This window comes from Pistacia vera, unplaced genomic scaffold (genome assembly GCF_008641045.1).
Source record: "Pistacia vera cultivar Batoury unplaced genomic scaffold, PisVer_v2 Contig715, whole genome shotgun sequence".
Taxonomy (NCBI): domain Eukaryota; kingdom Viridiplantae; phylum Streptophyta; class Magnoliopsida; order Sapindales; family Anacardiaceae; genus Pistacia; species Pistacia vera.
Genome location: NW_022196574.1, coordinates 169,015 through 185,574, shown reverse-complemented (window position 1 = coordinate 185,574; position 16,560 = coordinate 169,015). Strand labels below are relative to the sequence as shown.

The 16,560-nt window shown below is 35.5% G+C and overlaps 3 protein-coding genes across 5 annotated transcripts; 1 reads left to right on the top strand and 2 right to left on the bottom strand.

The window, feature by feature from the left end:
• Positions 1-648: 648 nt before the first annotated feature.
• LOC116114620 lies at positions 649-3,591 on the top strand. Of its 2 annotated transcripts, none has more exons than XM_031400758.1 (3): positions 649-900; positions 1,001-1,119; positions 3,309-3,591. In XM_031400758.1, exons 1-3 carry the CDS (start codon positions 746-748, stop codon positions 3,326-3,328), a joined length of 294 nt encoding a protein of 97 aa, XP_031256618.1. In that variant the 5' UTR covers positions 649-745; the 3' UTR covers positions 3,329-3,591. The 2 variants fall into 2 exon arrangements, with proteins under 2 accessions (XP_031256618.1, XP_031256617.1); XM_031400757.1 differs by lacking the exon at positions 3,309-3,591 and adding an exon at positions 2,345-2,477.
• Positions 3,592-4,668: 1,077 nt separating this feature from the next.
• LOC116114618 (TOM1-like protein 9) lies at positions 4,669-11,603 on the bottom strand. Of its 2 annotated transcripts, XM_031400755.1 has the most exons (10): positions 11,260-11,603; positions 10,540-10,618; positions 9,601-9,699; positions 8,620-8,733; positions 8,101-8,261; positions 7,587-7,668; positions 7,225-7,310; positions 6,858-7,049; positions 5,766-6,292; positions 4,669-5,391 (listed from the first exon to the last, which is right to left on the bottom strand). In XM_031400755.1, the coding sequence occupies exons 1-10, from the start codon at positions 11,358-11,360 to the stop codon at positions 4,778-4,780; spliced, it is 2,055 nt and encodes a 684-aa protein (XP_031256615.1). In that variant the 5' UTR covers positions 11,361-11,603; the 3' UTR covers positions 4,669-4,777. The 2 variants fall into 2 exon arrangements, with proteins under 2 accessions (XP_031256615.1, XP_031256616.1); XM_031400756.1 differs by lacking the exons at positions 9,601-9,699; positions 10,540-10,618; positions 11,260-11,603 and adding an exon at positions 8,833-8,925.
• A 1,036-nt stretch (positions 11,604-12,639) lies between these two features.
• Positions 12,640-15,980, bottom strand: LOC116114630 (D-amino-acid transaminase, chloroplastic). Its single transcript, XM_031400772.1, has 5 exons — positions 15,603-15,980; positions 15,410-15,456; positions 15,124-15,302; positions 13,757-14,430; positions 12,640-13,019 (listed from the first exon to the last, which is right to left on the bottom strand). Exons 1-5 carry the CDS (start codon positions 15,769-15,771, stop codon positions 12,925-12,927), a joined length of 1,164 nt encoding a protein of 387 aa, XP_031256632.1. The 5' UTR covers positions 15,772-15,980; the 3' UTR covers positions 12,640-12,924.
• Between the last annotated feature and the right edge of the window lie 580 nt (positions 15,981-16,560).

The following is a 16,560-nucleotide window of genomic DNA, read 5'->3' as shown; positions in this document are numbered from 1 at the left end:
TTAATAAGTATTAAAACCGAAATTAATCAATAATTAAGTTAAAAAATGCCGAATTACTCAATTAACAAATCAAATCACAAATTATTCAAAATAAGAGAAAAAAAATGTCAATATATCCAAGACTAATCGTGCTGATGTTGTTCAGATAGGCGTTGTTGTCGTTGTCTAGATAAATGCTATTAATTATATTATGGAGTTGATAGATGTAGGGGAGAATAGGAGGAATTTCATGGAATTTATCTTTTGACAACATTTGATTTGAAAAATACAGGGAAGAAGTGAGAGGAGTTTTCTGTTTTGTTTTTCTACTATTTGCTTTTTGAGATATGAGTTGATAAACACTAGAAAGTCAGGGGGAAAAGTGAAAGAGTTGAGGATTTTTATTATTTTTTAATGTATTTTTTTATTTACATAATAGGGTTTAATTAGGTTTAGGGTTGGTTATGTTCAATCTGGGAATATGAAATCACGTCAATACCCTTGTGCCGTTATTTTTAACGTTTAAATTTAAAAAAATGGGGTGGAAAAATGCTGTTTCTGAAACTAGGGGTGGAAAAGTACATTCCTCAAAGTTCGGGTAGTTTCGGCCGTAGTTGGAGTGCTTTAATTAAACGTACTGATTGAAATATATAAAACCGAACCCAAACAGCTTTAAAGCGCATTACACACTAGGCGCAAGTTATTCATTACGGGATTTGTATAAACCCTAGCAATAGCTTAAAACCCTGGTAAGAGCTCTGTGACAATGGCTGGATCAGGGATTCTCTCACGGTTATCATCAACCCGCTTACCCTCTTTTTCTGTCAAGCTGAGAACCAACAAATCGGTTATGTCCACAATTTCTCCATTGAAATCAAGCTCTCAACCTCAGGTCTCCTCCTCAATGAAGCGCATTTCAAGGTCAGATATTTCTCAGAGTGTACCCAATAACCAATGCTTGATTTGTGAGAAAATGCAAGCAAAAATAAACTAATATTCTGATTGTTTTTGTTGGATTTAGATTACCAGTGGAATTGAGCTGCTTGATGTCGATGATGCCATTGCATAGTGCAGTAGCTTCGGCTCGGCTGAAATCATTTCTTTCCACCGATTCTCAGAGCTGGGGTTTGGTTCCTCAAGGTCGTTTTTTATCTCTTTCCTGCACATACACGCAGACATTTAGCTGTATTTATATTGATTTAAAGGACTTCCTTTGTCGAATGTGAGAAAAACTTCAAGCACTTAGGAACTCTCTTCGTTAATTTATGATATGCATAAAAATATTATAGCCTTAAAATTCTCTAACTTATTAATTATTACTAATTAATATTATCATAGCCTTGGAATTGTTAAATGCTCTTCGAAAATTTAACTGTTAGATATTGTCAAAAGTATACTATGCTTTCTGGGAGAAGATCTTTCCACCAACCAGACAGCACTTAAAACTTATGTAGATTTGAATATCTATAAGCCACTCATTCAGTGTAGGTTGTACAGCACCGCACCTTTCTTAGATACATCCATATATTTATGGTTGTCAAGAGGTAGTGTATATAACTTCACAGAGATTACAGATTTTTACAAAATAAAATATCTATATATTTATAGTGTAGAGCTTCTCCTTTGCTAAAAATAAAGAATAAAATACTGGAGAAAAGAGATAAAAGAAAATAGTGGTTTAAGATTGCTCACATCCCTTGTGTTAAAATCAAGATTTGGAGTATGACAATTTGGTTCAAGCAAACTTGAAGTTTATCAGAAACCAATTGCGAGCTGTTACGTCGGAGTTGTGAGAAAAAGTTTGTAAGATTAGGTTGTAAGTGTAGTATTGCCCCCCGACAAATCCTCTAAACAAATAGATGTGTGGCAGTTGCTACATCACCTAATGGTAATAGGCATGAATAATTGTAAAGTTTAGACCTTCTGAAAGGTCCATTAAAAGAATTACATATTCCATGGTGGGTAGCTTATCAACATGGTGGCTGTGTCCGTAAATAAAATGATTGATCTTCTGTTTGCTACTCGGAACACAAACAGGTAAACATAGGAAGTATTATTAATTCCATCAGGGATGGCATGTTAGAATTAAAATAGTTCCAGTACAAAACACACTGTCAATATGGTACTACATTGTTTCAAGAAGCAACTGAAGAATTTGCATGGTAGAAGTAATAAAAGTTTAAGACAACGAAGGATCATAGAACCTGTTCCACAAACATGTCTATAACTCCTTGCCCATTTAAGAGACTGCATCTGATATTTGTTGTGCTTAATATGATGAGCAGTGTATTCGGATGTAAATGTTAGTTATCATTAATGTAACCATTGTGATTGTTTATAATTTTTTAATCTTTCTTTGTGGCAGGTATCTCTATGCCTTTATGACAAGTTTTTGCTGCGGTTGTATCATCAAACAGATTTCATGTTAATCTTATAATGCATTTTCTTCTTGAATTTGATAAAGGTAAGGGGTTTTAAGATGTTGGTTTTTCTTTGCCTCTTATTCAGTGTTGGAGGGATGTATTCTGTGAGAAATATTTGCTCAATGAAAAATCTGAGCAAGAAAATGTTGAATACATGGATAACTTTTTGGATTGAGCTGAATCAATTTAGTTGCTATAATACATCTCAATAACTTATTTTCTGAATTTCAAACCTTGCAATTTGCAAGGTTTTACTTTAATTTGTATCTTGTTTGAATGTATTAACATTAGAAACGCTATACATGGGTTCCAATTGATGGAATCTTTTAGTTTGTTCTTGATTGTCATTTGCAAAATTTACGAAGAATTATCTCNCCCGACAAATCCTCTAAACAAATAGATGTGTGGCAGTTGCTACATCACCTAATGGTAATAGGCATGAATAATTGTAAAGTTTAGACCTTCTGAAAGGTCCATTAAAAGAATTACATATTCCATGGTGGGTAGCTTATCAACATGGTGGCTGTGTCCGTAAATAAAATGATTGATCTTCTGTTTGCTACTCGGAACACAAACAGGTAAACATAGGAAGTATTATTAATTCCATCAGGGATGGCATGTTAGAATTAAAATAGTTCCAGTACAAAACACACTGTCAATATGGTACTACATTGTTTCAAGAAGCAACTGAAGAATTTGCATGGTAGAAGTAATAAAAGTTTAAGACAACGAAGGATCATAGAACCTGTTCCACAAACATGTCTATAACTCCTTGCCCATTTAAGAGACTGCATCTGATATTTGTTGTGCTTAATATGATGAGCAGTGTATTCGGATGTAAATGTTAGTTATCATTAATGTAACCATTGTGATTGTTTATAATTTTTTAATCTTTCTTTGTGGCAGGTATCTCTATGCCTTTATGACAAGTTTTTGCTGCGGTTGTTTCATCAAACAGATTTCATGTTAATCTTATAATGCATTTTCTTCTTGAATTTGATAAAGGTAAGGGGTTTTAAGATGTTAGTTTTTCTTTGCCTCTTATTCAGTGTTGGAGAGATGTATTTTGTAAGAAATATTTGCTCAATGAAAAATCTGAGCAAGAAAATGTTGAATACATGGATAACTTTTTGGATTGAACTGAATCAATTTAGTTGCTATAATACATCTCAATAACTTCTGTTGTGAATTACAAACCTTGCAATTTGCAAGGTTTTACTCTAATTTGTATCTTGTTTGAATGCATTAAGATTAGAAATGCTATACATGGGTTCCAATTGATGGAATCTTTTAGTTTGTTCTTGATTGTCATTTGCAAAATTTACGAAGAATTATCTCACCCTTTGTGACCAGATGGCGAACCCTTCAACCATTGAAGTTGGCTATACCTAAGGGGTAATGTTCGAATCACAAGAGAAGTATCTACTACATTTGTGCAATTACGTTAGATTAGACAAGCTTTAATGTGAGCTTCGATATCTCACTTATGAATAAAAAAATTATGAAAAATTAGGATAGCATGTCTAACAATGCTTAAATATAGAATTCATGTGCTTTGCCAACTCATACAACTATTTTCTTGAATGAATGATGGAATGGATCTAGAACTCAATTTGGTAAATTGGTGATTTCTTTAATTGTTTTGAGTACAATTGACCGACAGTGAAATTAAACAAGAAGGATGAACAAGGACGATCAACTTCCTGCAGGGTATAAATAAATAGAATTTATCATCTCACACATTGATACAAGCTAAAAAATATTCCAGCTAATATAAGAGACGCTCTCAGGACCTTGTCTAGTAAGTAGTAATCTCTTTTTCCATTTCTTTACCTTGAACAAATGACCAAAGTCAATTGCTGAAGTCCGAGATGGAAGCCTGCAAGAAGCCAACAGTACGACTCATACATATCTTGGGGAATAGGTTGAAGAACAAACATTTTTTATCAGCAAATATCATTCACAATTCAACTTGCCAGCAGAAGGGGAGTTCTCCACAGACGAGTAATAAAGCATACTAAATAACTAGAGACAACTCCCATAGCATCTTAGTCAAAAAATTCTGAAAGAAATGGTAGTCATCTGATATTATTAATCGAAATAAAATATCCAGAAATCCAAGAGAAACTCAGCTTCCAATTCCAAGTTCCAACTACAGTGTCAACTCTTTTTTTTTTTCTTTCTTTTTTTTCATTTTCTCTACAAGCAATGTACATGATTCCAATGCCAAACGAGCAACACAAATATTGCATCAAAACGACCAAAATAGAAGAATATATATATATATATATTGAAAATTTAAAAAAGAAATAAAAGAAGCAAGTTAGCAAACAAAATGTAAAATTAGGAAATAAAATGCTAAACCAGTCAAGGTTTCACATGCTACCAGCTCTTCCAGAAGTGGGCTTTGTTGGCTTTAATTTAGCCATGTCAACCAGGTCTCCAAATAACTTATCCTCTGGTTTCGAGGTCTTCTTCATGGGCGGCAAGTAAGAGGAATTGGAAACTTGATAGGAAGACGCTCTCAACCCACTGTCATCTCTAACAGATAGCCCATACATTTGCTGCTGAAGATACGGTGTCAGTTGCTGCTGACCGTAGCCATATCCTGCCATTTGGTTGCCGTACATTTGTTGCGGATACATAGAAGCCATTTGGTTGGCTTGCATTTGCTGTGGAAGCATGCCCATATACTGCCCTCCATGGACAGATTGAGGATTTAACCCCACTAAGTGATTGCTTTGAATGGCCTGATTATTGGTTGCCAACAAATGACCACTTGTGACAGGCTGAATATACATACCAACTACCTGCTCATTACCTGAGGGATGTCCTTGAGGATATTGGCCACTCTGCACAGGCTGAAACTGTGTGACAGCCACCTGAGTAACTTGCATTTGCTGAGGATATTGAGAACCAGCTGCCGGGCTAGTGTCTGCTGCCTGAGCTTCCCAGGGAGGTAGTGGCAGTGACCCACTGCTTTGCAAACCTTTTCAACGTCCCACAATGTGAGCTTTGGAAATTTAGTTAAGCAGGTAAAGAACAAAAATTCTATAGAGAATCCATTCAGTCACAAGCCTGGCACACCGCTTCAGTTTTGGAAAGAAGAAAAAATATGAATGAAATGCACAAAACTAATCTTGTTTATGATTCTCATGGAGAATCGTAAGTTGACTGTTATGGGGGTAAAAAAAGAAAGTGTACAGTCAAGGCCAGTCTGGTAGAAAAACACACAGGCAGAAGATCACATCAATAAAAAAGCGATGTGGCCTGCTATGACAGTATATATGAATACAAATCATAGGCCCTGTGCCAGCTGCAAATTTCATGGATGAAAAGTCTTATCATAAAATAGAAGTGTACCATATGATGGCGAGTGTGGCTGCTGCTGGGGAAGCTGACCATTCCACGCAGGACCAGTGCCTTGTGTATAAAGTGATTGCTCATACCGAGGTGATCCCATGTTTGGGACACTTCCATTTTGGTAAAACCCAGCTTCTGGAGTTTGAAAATTCTGCTGTTGGAATTGTGGTGCTGAAAGATTTTGTTGTGGGGTCAAAGGATTGGCTTGTTGGACCAAAGGATTTGGTTGTCCAGCCACATTGGGAAACTGAGTATTGACAGAATTTGGAGCGTTGGTGCCATCCGAAAACATATCAAAGAGAGCAAGGGCAGTCTGCTGAGAAGATACAGGACTGTTTGATTGCGGCTGTCCCACAGGAACAAGAGCCAATGAATTGTCTGCCTTTGGAGAGCTATAGTCATCGCCGCTCAGAAGGTCCATTTTGGGATTGACTGGCGTTGAAGTAGTTGGACCATTAGCAGCAGGAGGGGCAGGAAGCAATAACTGATTCAGTGGTTGAGCCCCAGCACCACTACTTGAGGTCGACCTGCAAAAACATCCTGGTATTTACAGCTCAAATAACAAAAAGCAATCTGATCAACATTCTAACTAGTTCGTATTTATCTTCAGTCTTGAAACACATTGAAATTCAACAAAAGCAAATGATTTCATTTACCATACAAATATATATTTCAAAAGCTATTAAAATTCTAAATATAAGCCAAAACTGAAATTCAAAACCTCGATTTACATTATGAAATTGACCATTCCTAGGGTCTCAAAGCACTTAAAAACTTATAATCTAGTCAAAATAATCTTAATTGATAATTCAGCCAAACAATCCTTAAAACACAGAGACAACTTGAAATAACTAATACAGCAATCAAATTCATAATCCCAAGCCAGTCAACGGCCAACTAAAGCCAATAACTAGTCTTAAGTCACAGGTACCCAGTTAAAACACAAACCCCGGCCTCATAGAACTTCAAAATTTTAATAATATAACCTATAATGGTAAAACTTAGGCACTGAACATAAAATAAATTCATTGAGTATAAATCAGTTCCAATGGATTTAGTCAGAGTATAAACGGTTTGGATAAAACAAAGTACCTCCCATCTGGCTGTTTAGTAGCATCTTTGGTGTCAACTACAGGACCATCTACATCTACTAGTGCTCCACTAGATTCAGGCTTGGGCTTCTCCGTTGGAGCAGATTTCCCTGTAGCAATTGATTCATGCTTGGCTAGTACACGCTGCAAGTCATCATTCAGTGCTAAGCCTTGACATAGCAGTGATTCATCTCTGAAAGAAATAGATAAAAATTTACCGCAGAAATATATATGTTGACATAGCAGTGCTGAAACTTGACATTAAAATAACAATAGAGCACCATAATATTGAAACAGAGTAAAAGTAAAAATTGAGAGTTATTACAATATAAGCAACACAAACAAGTGGGTGAAAAACTATGACTTACGCAGTTGAATTAACAAGATGTACCACTCTTTGCTTGTATGTCCGGCACTGTTCCACCAAGTCAACAATAACCTCCTGCCTAAGGCCCTGCAGGTTGGAATAGAGATAGCACAACATGCAACTAGAAAATGAACATCAGATTGTCATGTACAGAGAGAAAGAAAAAATAACTGAAAGGATTCAAAAGTTTAAGAGGTTGATTTTTTTTTTTTTTTTTTAATCATAAACATTTAAAAACTTGCATGTACAGATCTTATAACTGATCTAAATTTCATAAGTTTGAGCATTACATGTCAAATAATTATCCAACTCACACCAAGATTTAGTAGCAAAGTGTCAATTCAATCAGTATTTGAATAGTACCTCTTTGTTGCTTGGATCTAATGCATTTAGCATTTCTGAAAGGACATCCATAATGCCACGTGCATTCTGAATTTCTGACAAGCTAGTCAAATTCCAGCCAAAGTACGAAACATGATTACAAATTATACCACAGAAGATAGTAAAGGAAGTAGTAAATGTAATGCAACCATTAACATTAAATCAAAGCAAATAGCCTATGTTCATCTTACTTTTGCAACTACTCATATCATCAGGTGAAGTTAGTGCTTTAGTACACAGAAGTAAGAAAGAACAAAAAATAAAAAAATAAAAAATAATAGAGCCATAAGCAGAGGGGAAGGACCACTGAAATGAAAACACGATACAACAACAAATGAAACAGTACACCAATCAAGATAACAAACGAGGAATTTTAACATCATATTCTCACAGGCAGCTTAAAAAAAAACACCACAAGTGTCAAATAAATGGCTATGCTGATGACATTAGTTACCACTAAATTAGGCTCCATCAAAAAACCAGCAAACAAAAGTACCTCAAAGTTGGGAACTCTGAATCTGCAGAAGACTCAGCTGCCTCTTGGTGATTATCAGCATTTCGAATATTTTGAGGATAAGAAGATAGAGGTTGAGTTTGAGGTGGAGTGAAGACAGGTGCAGTCCTCTCAGATCTCTGAGGAAATACTGCCCCAGCACGCTGATACACAAAATCTTTTTTCAGAGAATGCTAAAATAAAGGAAAAAAGTCACATGTAGTCTCTCTCTCCCCCTCTCATACTCTCTACACAGCATGGCAAATAAAGTTGCATGCACAAATGGAAGTGAACCAGAGACATCACCCTCCTTTCCACTTTATAGGAGAAACAAATGGAAATTAGCAAAGCCTAAAAGAGCAATTAGCACTACTTATAGCAAAAGTAGTAGACAAATGTAAGATAAAATCAGTCTATGGAGATGATGCATGAAAAGATGAATCAAACAGTTGTGCCACGCCTCATCAGATAGGTTTTTCTGCATTTATTTCTCACTAAAAGAACAATCCTCAAGCAACGTACCAACAACTCCTGGTATGCTGCAAAATATTGTGGATATCTTGCCCTCGGTCCTCCAAAAGCTTCTTGCCAAGTATCTATTAGAATCAGTATCTTCTCTTTGACATGAAAGTCGGGCTACAACACAGAATCATAAGAACTATGAACAATCTTCAGCGAAAGGAAATAAGTAGAACCAGAGAAAGACAGCAAAAACTACTCGAGAAGCATTCTCACCTTTTTCTTGACTATTTTAACCATCTCATGAAGAACATCTTTCTCTGCCACATGCATATGGACAATGTCCCCACAATTCTTTATGATGGTCTCCAACAACTACAATGTAGCCACCAGAATAAAATTTAAATAAGTTCAGTTAATCTGAGGGAGAAATTTGTTAAAAATGAAAAGACATGAGAAGGGAGACTATAACTTTCCAGCAGATATAAACAACTCATTTATACTCCATATCTGAATCAGGCAAGATATTAAGAAGAAGAAAAAAAAAAGAAGACAAAAATCAAAAGCCTTAACGAAGTTTCCTCTTTATTTCTCTCTTTGAAAGAACATAAAGAAGTATAACAGTTTCATCAAAATTTGGAGACTGAGCAGGCACCACCCATTAGCATCAAAATTCAATCATTTTCATCTTTAACTAACAAATGCATCAACTATTTTGGCAAATTTGTGTGTCTTTAAAAAATTAAAGGTGTCATACTCTAAAATGATGTCAACTTATCTTGCAAATGGCAATATTAAATATTTCTACCTCATTAAACCAACCAGACTTTAAAGTCCATAATGCAGACAATGAGTAGAAATTGAAGAAAAACAACATAAATGACCTCAAAGTTCATATCTAAGACCATCGCCAAACAGTTATTATAACTGTNCATGAAAATCAGGCTACAACACAGAATCATAAGAACTATGAACAATCTTCAGCGAAAGGAAATAAGTAGAACCAGAGAAAGACAGCAAAAACTACTCGAGAAGCATTCTCACCTTTTTCTTGACTATTTTAACCATCTCATGAAGAACATCTTTCTCTGCCACATGCATATGGACAATGTCCCCACAATTCTTTATGATGGTCTCCAACAACTACAATATAGCCACCAGAATAAAATTTAAATAAGTTCAGTTAATCTGAGGGACAAATTTGTTAAAAATGAAAAGACATGAGAAGGGAGACTATAACTTTCCAGCAGATATAAACAACTCATTTATACTCCATATCTGAATCAGGCAAGATATTAAGAAGAAGAAAAAAAAAAGAAGACAAAAATCAAAAGCCTTAACGAAGTTTCCTCTTTATTTCTCTCTTTGAAAGAACATAAAGAAGTATAACAGTTTCATCAAAATTTGGAGACTGAGCAGGCACCACTCATTAGCATCAAAATTCAATCATTTTCATCTTTAACTAACAAATGCATCAACCATTTTGGCAAATTTGTGTGTCTTTAAAAAATTAAAGGTATCATACTCTAACATGATGTCAACTTATCTTGTAAATGGCAATATTAAATATTTCTACCTCATTAAACCAACCAGACTTTAAAGTCCATAATGCAGACAATGAGTAGAAATTGAAGAAAAACAACATAAATGACCTCAAAGTTCATATCTAAGACCATCGCCAAACAGTTATTATAACTGTCCAAGTCAACTTTCACAATTATAAAAAAACTTAAAGAATGGATCGCAATGCAAAATAAGGTTCAGTAACCTTGTAAATAGAAATAGATAATATACTATAAACATGCATATTTATATATAGGCAGCAAACTTTACATAGGGCAAATAATGCAGGAGAGGCCAAGGAATATAGTAAAATTTTAAACTAAAAGCCAAGTGTTAACCACACAGAAAGCAGGGAAAAAGTGAAATACATATTAAAAGGAATACTGTAACTAGATGAAATATAGATCTCAGAGAGCTTACAGTTAGGGCAAGAAGTTGAACTTTTGAATTCTTACTTCCAATGCGTTTCTTTATGCCTTTAACAATATCCCTTGCTTGCCTGATAAAACATTGTCAAACACCAAATTTTAAGAGACTAAAGGAAAAGAGAAAAAATTATGTTGTTTCAACTACAAAGTGTTCTATCAGCAACTTTGTTTACAAATTACTGTTAGCGCAAGGATTCGCAGTGAAGAACGAACAACCGCTTATCGACCAAAATTAAGTAACCATACTATATTGCCAATAATAAGGATAATATAAAAATTATGACCTTATGAGCACAGTCAGTCAAATAAAAAACACCAATAATCCAAGCACAAATACGAGAATTTTAAAGAGTATGACTAAACATAAGCTATTTACAATCATCAAAGTTTCCAATCTCATAGCAATATTTCAACTTCATTATATGCAGCTGGGTGGTTTATCAATCAAAATGACCAACACCAACTCAGAATATATTTGAATTTTAAGCAATAATATCAAGGCAGGCTTTCCATTTATCAAAAACCAGAGCAAGACGGTACAAACGATTAATGGTCCGAGAATAACAAGAGCTATAATTCCAATTCGTTGGCTCAAGAAGATAAAAGTTGTTCACTCCAATTTACCAAATCCATAAAAAAGAACATATAACTATAAGGAAGAAAAAAAAAAAAACGAGAGGGCAGATTAGAATCCAGTGCGACGAGTGCGTACCCGGGGTCGTGATTAAGCATGTCACAGATCTCGATGTTCATGGCCCAATCAGGCCCGATCAACATGTCGCTCGTGGCTCTCTCCACCATAGAATTCACCATCTTCTCTGCTCTCCCAAACAAAAAAACGAATGAGTCAGCCTCTTAGAGATCAGACCGATTCCGGCACCGAGATCGCAGGAAATTACAATTACGCCGCCGAATATTCCGGCCACTAACTCTCTATTCTCCGATCAAACAAATCAAACAGTCCTTGATCGACAGGTATCGCTCTCTTTTCCTCTTAACTTTCTCTCTATATCCCACACTCTGTTTCTTTTCTCTCTTTAATTTATTAATTTTTTCCGTTGATAAATGATTTTGATTATTTTTCTTCTTTTTTTAGGGTTAAATAATTCGGGAGGTGGGATTTAAAAAAGAAGACCAACGAGAACGTGCCACGTGTAAAACAATGATGCCGTACTGGGGTATACTTCTATCGAAACCGTTGATTTGGCCTACCTTCTCCATCAGACGGTATTTACCATTTTATCGTTAATTTAAGCTCGGTGTTCTGTGTGGTTCGATTTTGAGGCAATAAAACAATATAAGTACAAAAGAACGGTGTCGTATTTACAAATTTGAAGAGAAAAGCAATTTTGCTCACCGACCTAGCGCATCCATACACCATACCTCACCCACCAATAAAGTAGGAACCCGTTTCCTCGAGACTATAAACTAATAATGGCTGGTTGCATGAATTGTCATATTACAATTAAAACTAATACAATAAATGCAAGAAGCAAAAGATAAATGTAATTAGAGAATCAAACCACAAACTGACAAGAAGTAACTAAATTCAAGAGCAAAAGCCTCTTTATTCAATGTACAAAGGAAGTTTCATGTAATCTAACCACTAAATCATGTACTCAACAATGGCTTTATTTTTAAAAATGGGCCCATAATATCTATCTTTTTGACATTGATATTGGTAAGGGTGAGAAGAAAACAAATAGGGCATCACCTTTTACAAGGCAAAGTGGCTTAGGTGACAACCATTTACTATAACATATTTTAGCCCAAGTTGGATGCTTCACCCACTGGCTTTTACTAATTATTTATATGAAAACAATATAAATTAATTTGTCCTTTTTCAATGATTCATTAGTACATTGAGGTTCTATATATAATCATATTATATCACATTTTCCATATAATAAAATGTACGAAGATGACTACAAATGAGTTCCAAAAATTTAGCTGATTGGTCGGGCATCTTCATTCGGCAAATGCAGGTGGGATTAGTGCATAACCTACTCATGTTTATTGCAAAATTGTCTGGCCAATGTGGTTTCCAATACAACTGTCATTATTTTATGCGTCAAATTGTGAGCTGAACTTGTTTAGTAGAGAAGAAAAAATGTAGATAACATTATGAATGGGCTCCCCCATCATGTGATGTTGAAGTATATAGTACAGTGATGCTCTTTGGAAGAACCACAGAAGAGGAACCAAAAAAAGGGCTCAAAATGACACACAAGGTCAGAATTCTGTATTTTGTTATGTACAAAATTCAGAGCAACTTGCATTAATAAATCTTTTGAATTACAAACAGTTCCATGTCAATCTCCATAACCAACACATGTGAAGCACTTTCGATACAAATCAAGAAAGGAGATGAAATTTCTCAGTAAGGAACAGGAACTCGGACAGTAGAGGGGCCAGATTTCATGTCCTTCAGTAGAAGATCCAATAGAGCTTCAGATATGGGACCTTCTTTGCCTACAGGAAAACATATAATTGGGACATAGTCAGCACCCAAAACTAAGAAAATCAACAACATTTGACTTCCACCATAAAAAATAAAAATAAAAAAGCAATGCAGGTAGCTTGGTGGATTACAGGTTTAAACCACAAAATGAAATTAGGTGATGCTTGCAGGAAATTTATACGGGAAAAAGGTTTCCATGGCTATCCAGTGATATCAAATAAACTATTTTACATCTCTACCTTGGAGGAGAGTAAAGGAACAATTAACAATATAGTGTTTGTTGAGGAAACTGCAAAAAGACAATTGCCTTTTTCGGTTTTTCCCCCACTCCTCCAACGTGGACCCCTTAGCTAAAGAGCTTTTAAAGCCAAATGCATTGTCGATAAGGACTCATGGTTACACATCATGAGAAGGAAAAGAGTCATCACGGTTCCAAGTGCGACTGGAAATTTTATAAGTGAAATAAAATGAAACAATACACACTATAGTCATGCAAAAAGAAGGCAGCAAAAAAAGAAAATTTATGCATCCTCAAATCAACATCAATATTTTTAACAATAACTTGATCTATTAGGCAAACATAACACTAACTAGAATTTTCTTAGGTAATATGTGAAAATCATGTTTGTTCAGCTGCAAGCAAGTTCTACATTGGTTTGAAACCAAACCATTGGAGAACTTTCATGTAACTTTTGTTGAAAAAAGGTATTGCTTTTAAGGGCATAGATTAAGATGGAAAAGTTCTTACCATTGCCAATGACCTGGTCATCCCATTGCAGTACTGGCTTAACAAGAACTCCACTACCAATAAGCATCATCTCCTCAGCTCTCTTACCTTCTTCCACTGTGACATTACCTACTCTAATTCCATGGAGCTTACCTTCCCTCACTAGCGCCTCTGCAAGACTTAAAACTCTCTTGGCTGTGCACCCGCTCAGGATTTTATCAAAGAGAGGCATCAGAAGCTCCTTCGTTTTTGTAACAAATGCAACATTCATGTTAGGCCCTTCAGCAATGAACCCATCAGCATCGAGCCAAATGGCAGCATATGCACCATTTTCTTCAGCTTCCATTTTTGAAAGCACATTTGGTAGATAATTCACACTCTTCATGGTGGCAAATTGTGGAGGTTTTATTGGGATAGATGAAGTTACTACTTTAATGCCTTTTGAAACAAATGGTGATTCATCCTGTATTACAATGGCATAAAATGCAGGTTCATGGCACCCACTTGGAGATAATTGGAAATCCCCCCCTCCAGCTGAAAGCCAGTATCTCAATGATCCTTTCTTACACTTGGAAGCACTCACAGTTTGTATGAGTATTTTTCTCAGACTTTCCCGACCATAAGGAAGTTTAATTTTGGCCATGGAGGCTGACCTTATTATACGGTCAAGATGTTGGTCTAATTCATACAGGTATCTGAAACGTGGAAAATCAATAACGAGATAAGAGATAGATGATAATAGGTAGCCTAAGAAGAGAACAGAGTAATCATATTGACCTTAAATTGGAGTGACTATAGTTCATCATTTTAATATTGTGAAAAATATAAACTAACACATGTTTGTATAACAGTCACAAAACACGGTTTTCTTATCTTGGAATCAAAGATAAGTTACTAGTTCAATAGGCATTAAATAAAAGAATGTTAACAAGTAGTATATTATACATTTTAGGGAGAAAAAGATAAGAAGGGAAGAACAGAGCTCAACTTCGAAGGAAAGTTAAATATACTGTATATTTATCCATTTCAAGTTTCTAAATCTAGTCAGCAAAAAATAAGTTTTCTAGGATAAGATTTAAATGCGCTTGTTACATTGCTAGAGTGTTGACTAAATTGTGTATAACACATTGTGAATATGGAAACCTTAGAAGAATGATTAGAGAACATCAATGAACTACTTTCAGCAGCAATGAACAGAAGAAGTTCATCATATACATAGCCACTCAAAAGTTACACATGAAAGAACTTGATACTACCTCCAATATGATAGAAGAAAGTTCATCAATTGATTCTGACAAAGTTGGATAGAAGCAAAAAATTAACAAACAGTTAAAAATGGAAAAAAAAAAGGAAGAAAGATACATTGTTTAGAGGTGAAATTTACTAACCCGTCCACTATTGCAGCAGTATCAAAGACACCGTGTCCCCGGTGGACCATGTGATCATCCATAGGGATCACCATTGCAGCTGGATCTGTTGTTATTCCACCAAAAACGCTAGAGTACATGGCCAGATACTGCTGCTTGCTTTTCTGTTTTGCTCGATTTACTTTTAGCATTTCAATAGCCTTAAAAAATAGAAACACACACAAAAAACTCATTACAGGGATTGCATCTTTAATTTGGTCAATAAGCTAATGAAGAATTCAGCTCTAAAATGACAAAGAAAACAAACCTCTGAGCAAGACAGTAGTGGAACATCAAATATTTGAGGACTGGAATCTGCCAGTATAAAGTACGGCATTATAAGAGGTTACCGCCAAAAGAAACATGAAAACACACGCATTTAATTCGGAATTGTATTTAATTCATAATCTAACAAGCCAATATCACAGAGATTACAGTGATCAACAGAGTAAAAGACTTACCAACCAAGGCCTCGTTTTGACCAGAACTTCTAACGATTCTCAATTCTCTTATCGACAGAGGTCTGGTAAAAGAAATATTCCGCGAAATTACCCCCGAGTTATTGGCATGATGAGGGAGTTTTGTGGGAAAACGTTGGTTTTGAGAGAGGGGTGTTTGGAGAAAAGCCATGGGAGAGAACAAGAGTTTCAGAAACTCAGAGGTGAGTTGACTTGAGATCAAGCAGTGGCCATATTGCTTTCTACGCAACTCTGAACGAAAGATTCCAAAACAAAAACCAAAGTGAGCCGAGTGAGTGTAAGGTTTCCAATAAAATTTTCTGCCGCCGGAGATTCATAAACTATATTGCCTACGCTCCTTGGTGGCGCGTGGATCACATAATTGGGGAGTCTAATCAGTCCCACGTAAAATATTTTAATCATAGTCTATGAAATTTGGGATTGGAATCTACTCAGATTGAATACGGTATCGTAATTACTATCTCCATAAATCCAGACGATAACAATACATGCATGTATCCAGTACATCTACAAAGCACACATCTCAGATTCTAGATATTTCTTTGGATACTTATCCACATACATCTCCCCGACAAATCCCTGCTGGCTGGATTCAATCAATGGGTTGTCTCGACTTCTAGGATGAAGACTCGTGGCACGTTACCAACTTGTCAGACGATTAAAGATTTGCGTGTCCTAAAATATATAGTTGTGTCTTTTATGTAAAATAGGAGTGGACTAAATGACAATTTGCCTTTTCAATGTAATATCTCCCGTATCTTTGTAAAAAGTCAAGTGTTGTAAGATTATGTTTTGTCAAGAATTGTAGGATACTTAATTAAAAAAAAAAAAAAAACCCAAAAGTAAAAAAGGTTGGTCTTGTATTTAATATATCCTTTATGAGTGGTTGTATCCCTTTTATCTATAAATAAAGGCTTTTACCTTCTCGGGAGGAGGAGGA

Coding starts and splice junctions, on each gene's coding strand:
- LOC116114618 (XM_031400755.1), bottom strand. CDS start 11,360: ATGGTGAATTCTATGGTGGAGAGAGCCACGAGCGACATGTTGATCGGG. Junction 8,262..8,619: donor CAGCATACCAGGAGTTGTTG/GTACGTTGCTTG, acceptor TTTGTGTATCAG/CGTGCTGGGGCAGTATTTCC. Junction 6,293..6,857: donor ACTAAACAGCCAGATGGGAG/GTACTTTGTTTT, acceptor ATGTTTTTGCAG/GTCGACCTCAAGTAGTGGTG.
- LOC116114620 (XM_031400758.1), top strand. CDS start 746: ATGGCTGGATCAGGGATTCTCTCACGGTTATCATCAACCCGCTTACCC. Junction 901..1,000: donor TCAATGAAGCGCATTTCAAG/GTCAGATATTTC, acceptor TGTTGGATTTAG/ATTACCAGTGGAATTGAGCT. Junction 1,120..3,308: donor CTGGGGTTTGGTTCCTCAAG/GTCGTTTTTTAT, acceptor TCTTTGTGGCAG/GTATCTCTATGCCTTTATGA.
- LOC116114630 (XM_031400772.1), bottom strand. CDS start 15,771: ATGGCTTTTCTCCAAACACCCCTCTCTCAAAACCAACGTTTTCCCACA. Junction 14,431..15,123: donor ACTGCTGCAATAGTGGACGG/GTTAGTAAATTT, acceptor TCCACGTTTCAG/ATACCTGTATGAATTAGACC. Junction 13,020..13,756: donor TGACCAGGTCATTGGCAATG/GTAAGAACTTTT, acceptor GTTTTCCTGTAG/GCAAAGAAGGTCCCATATCT.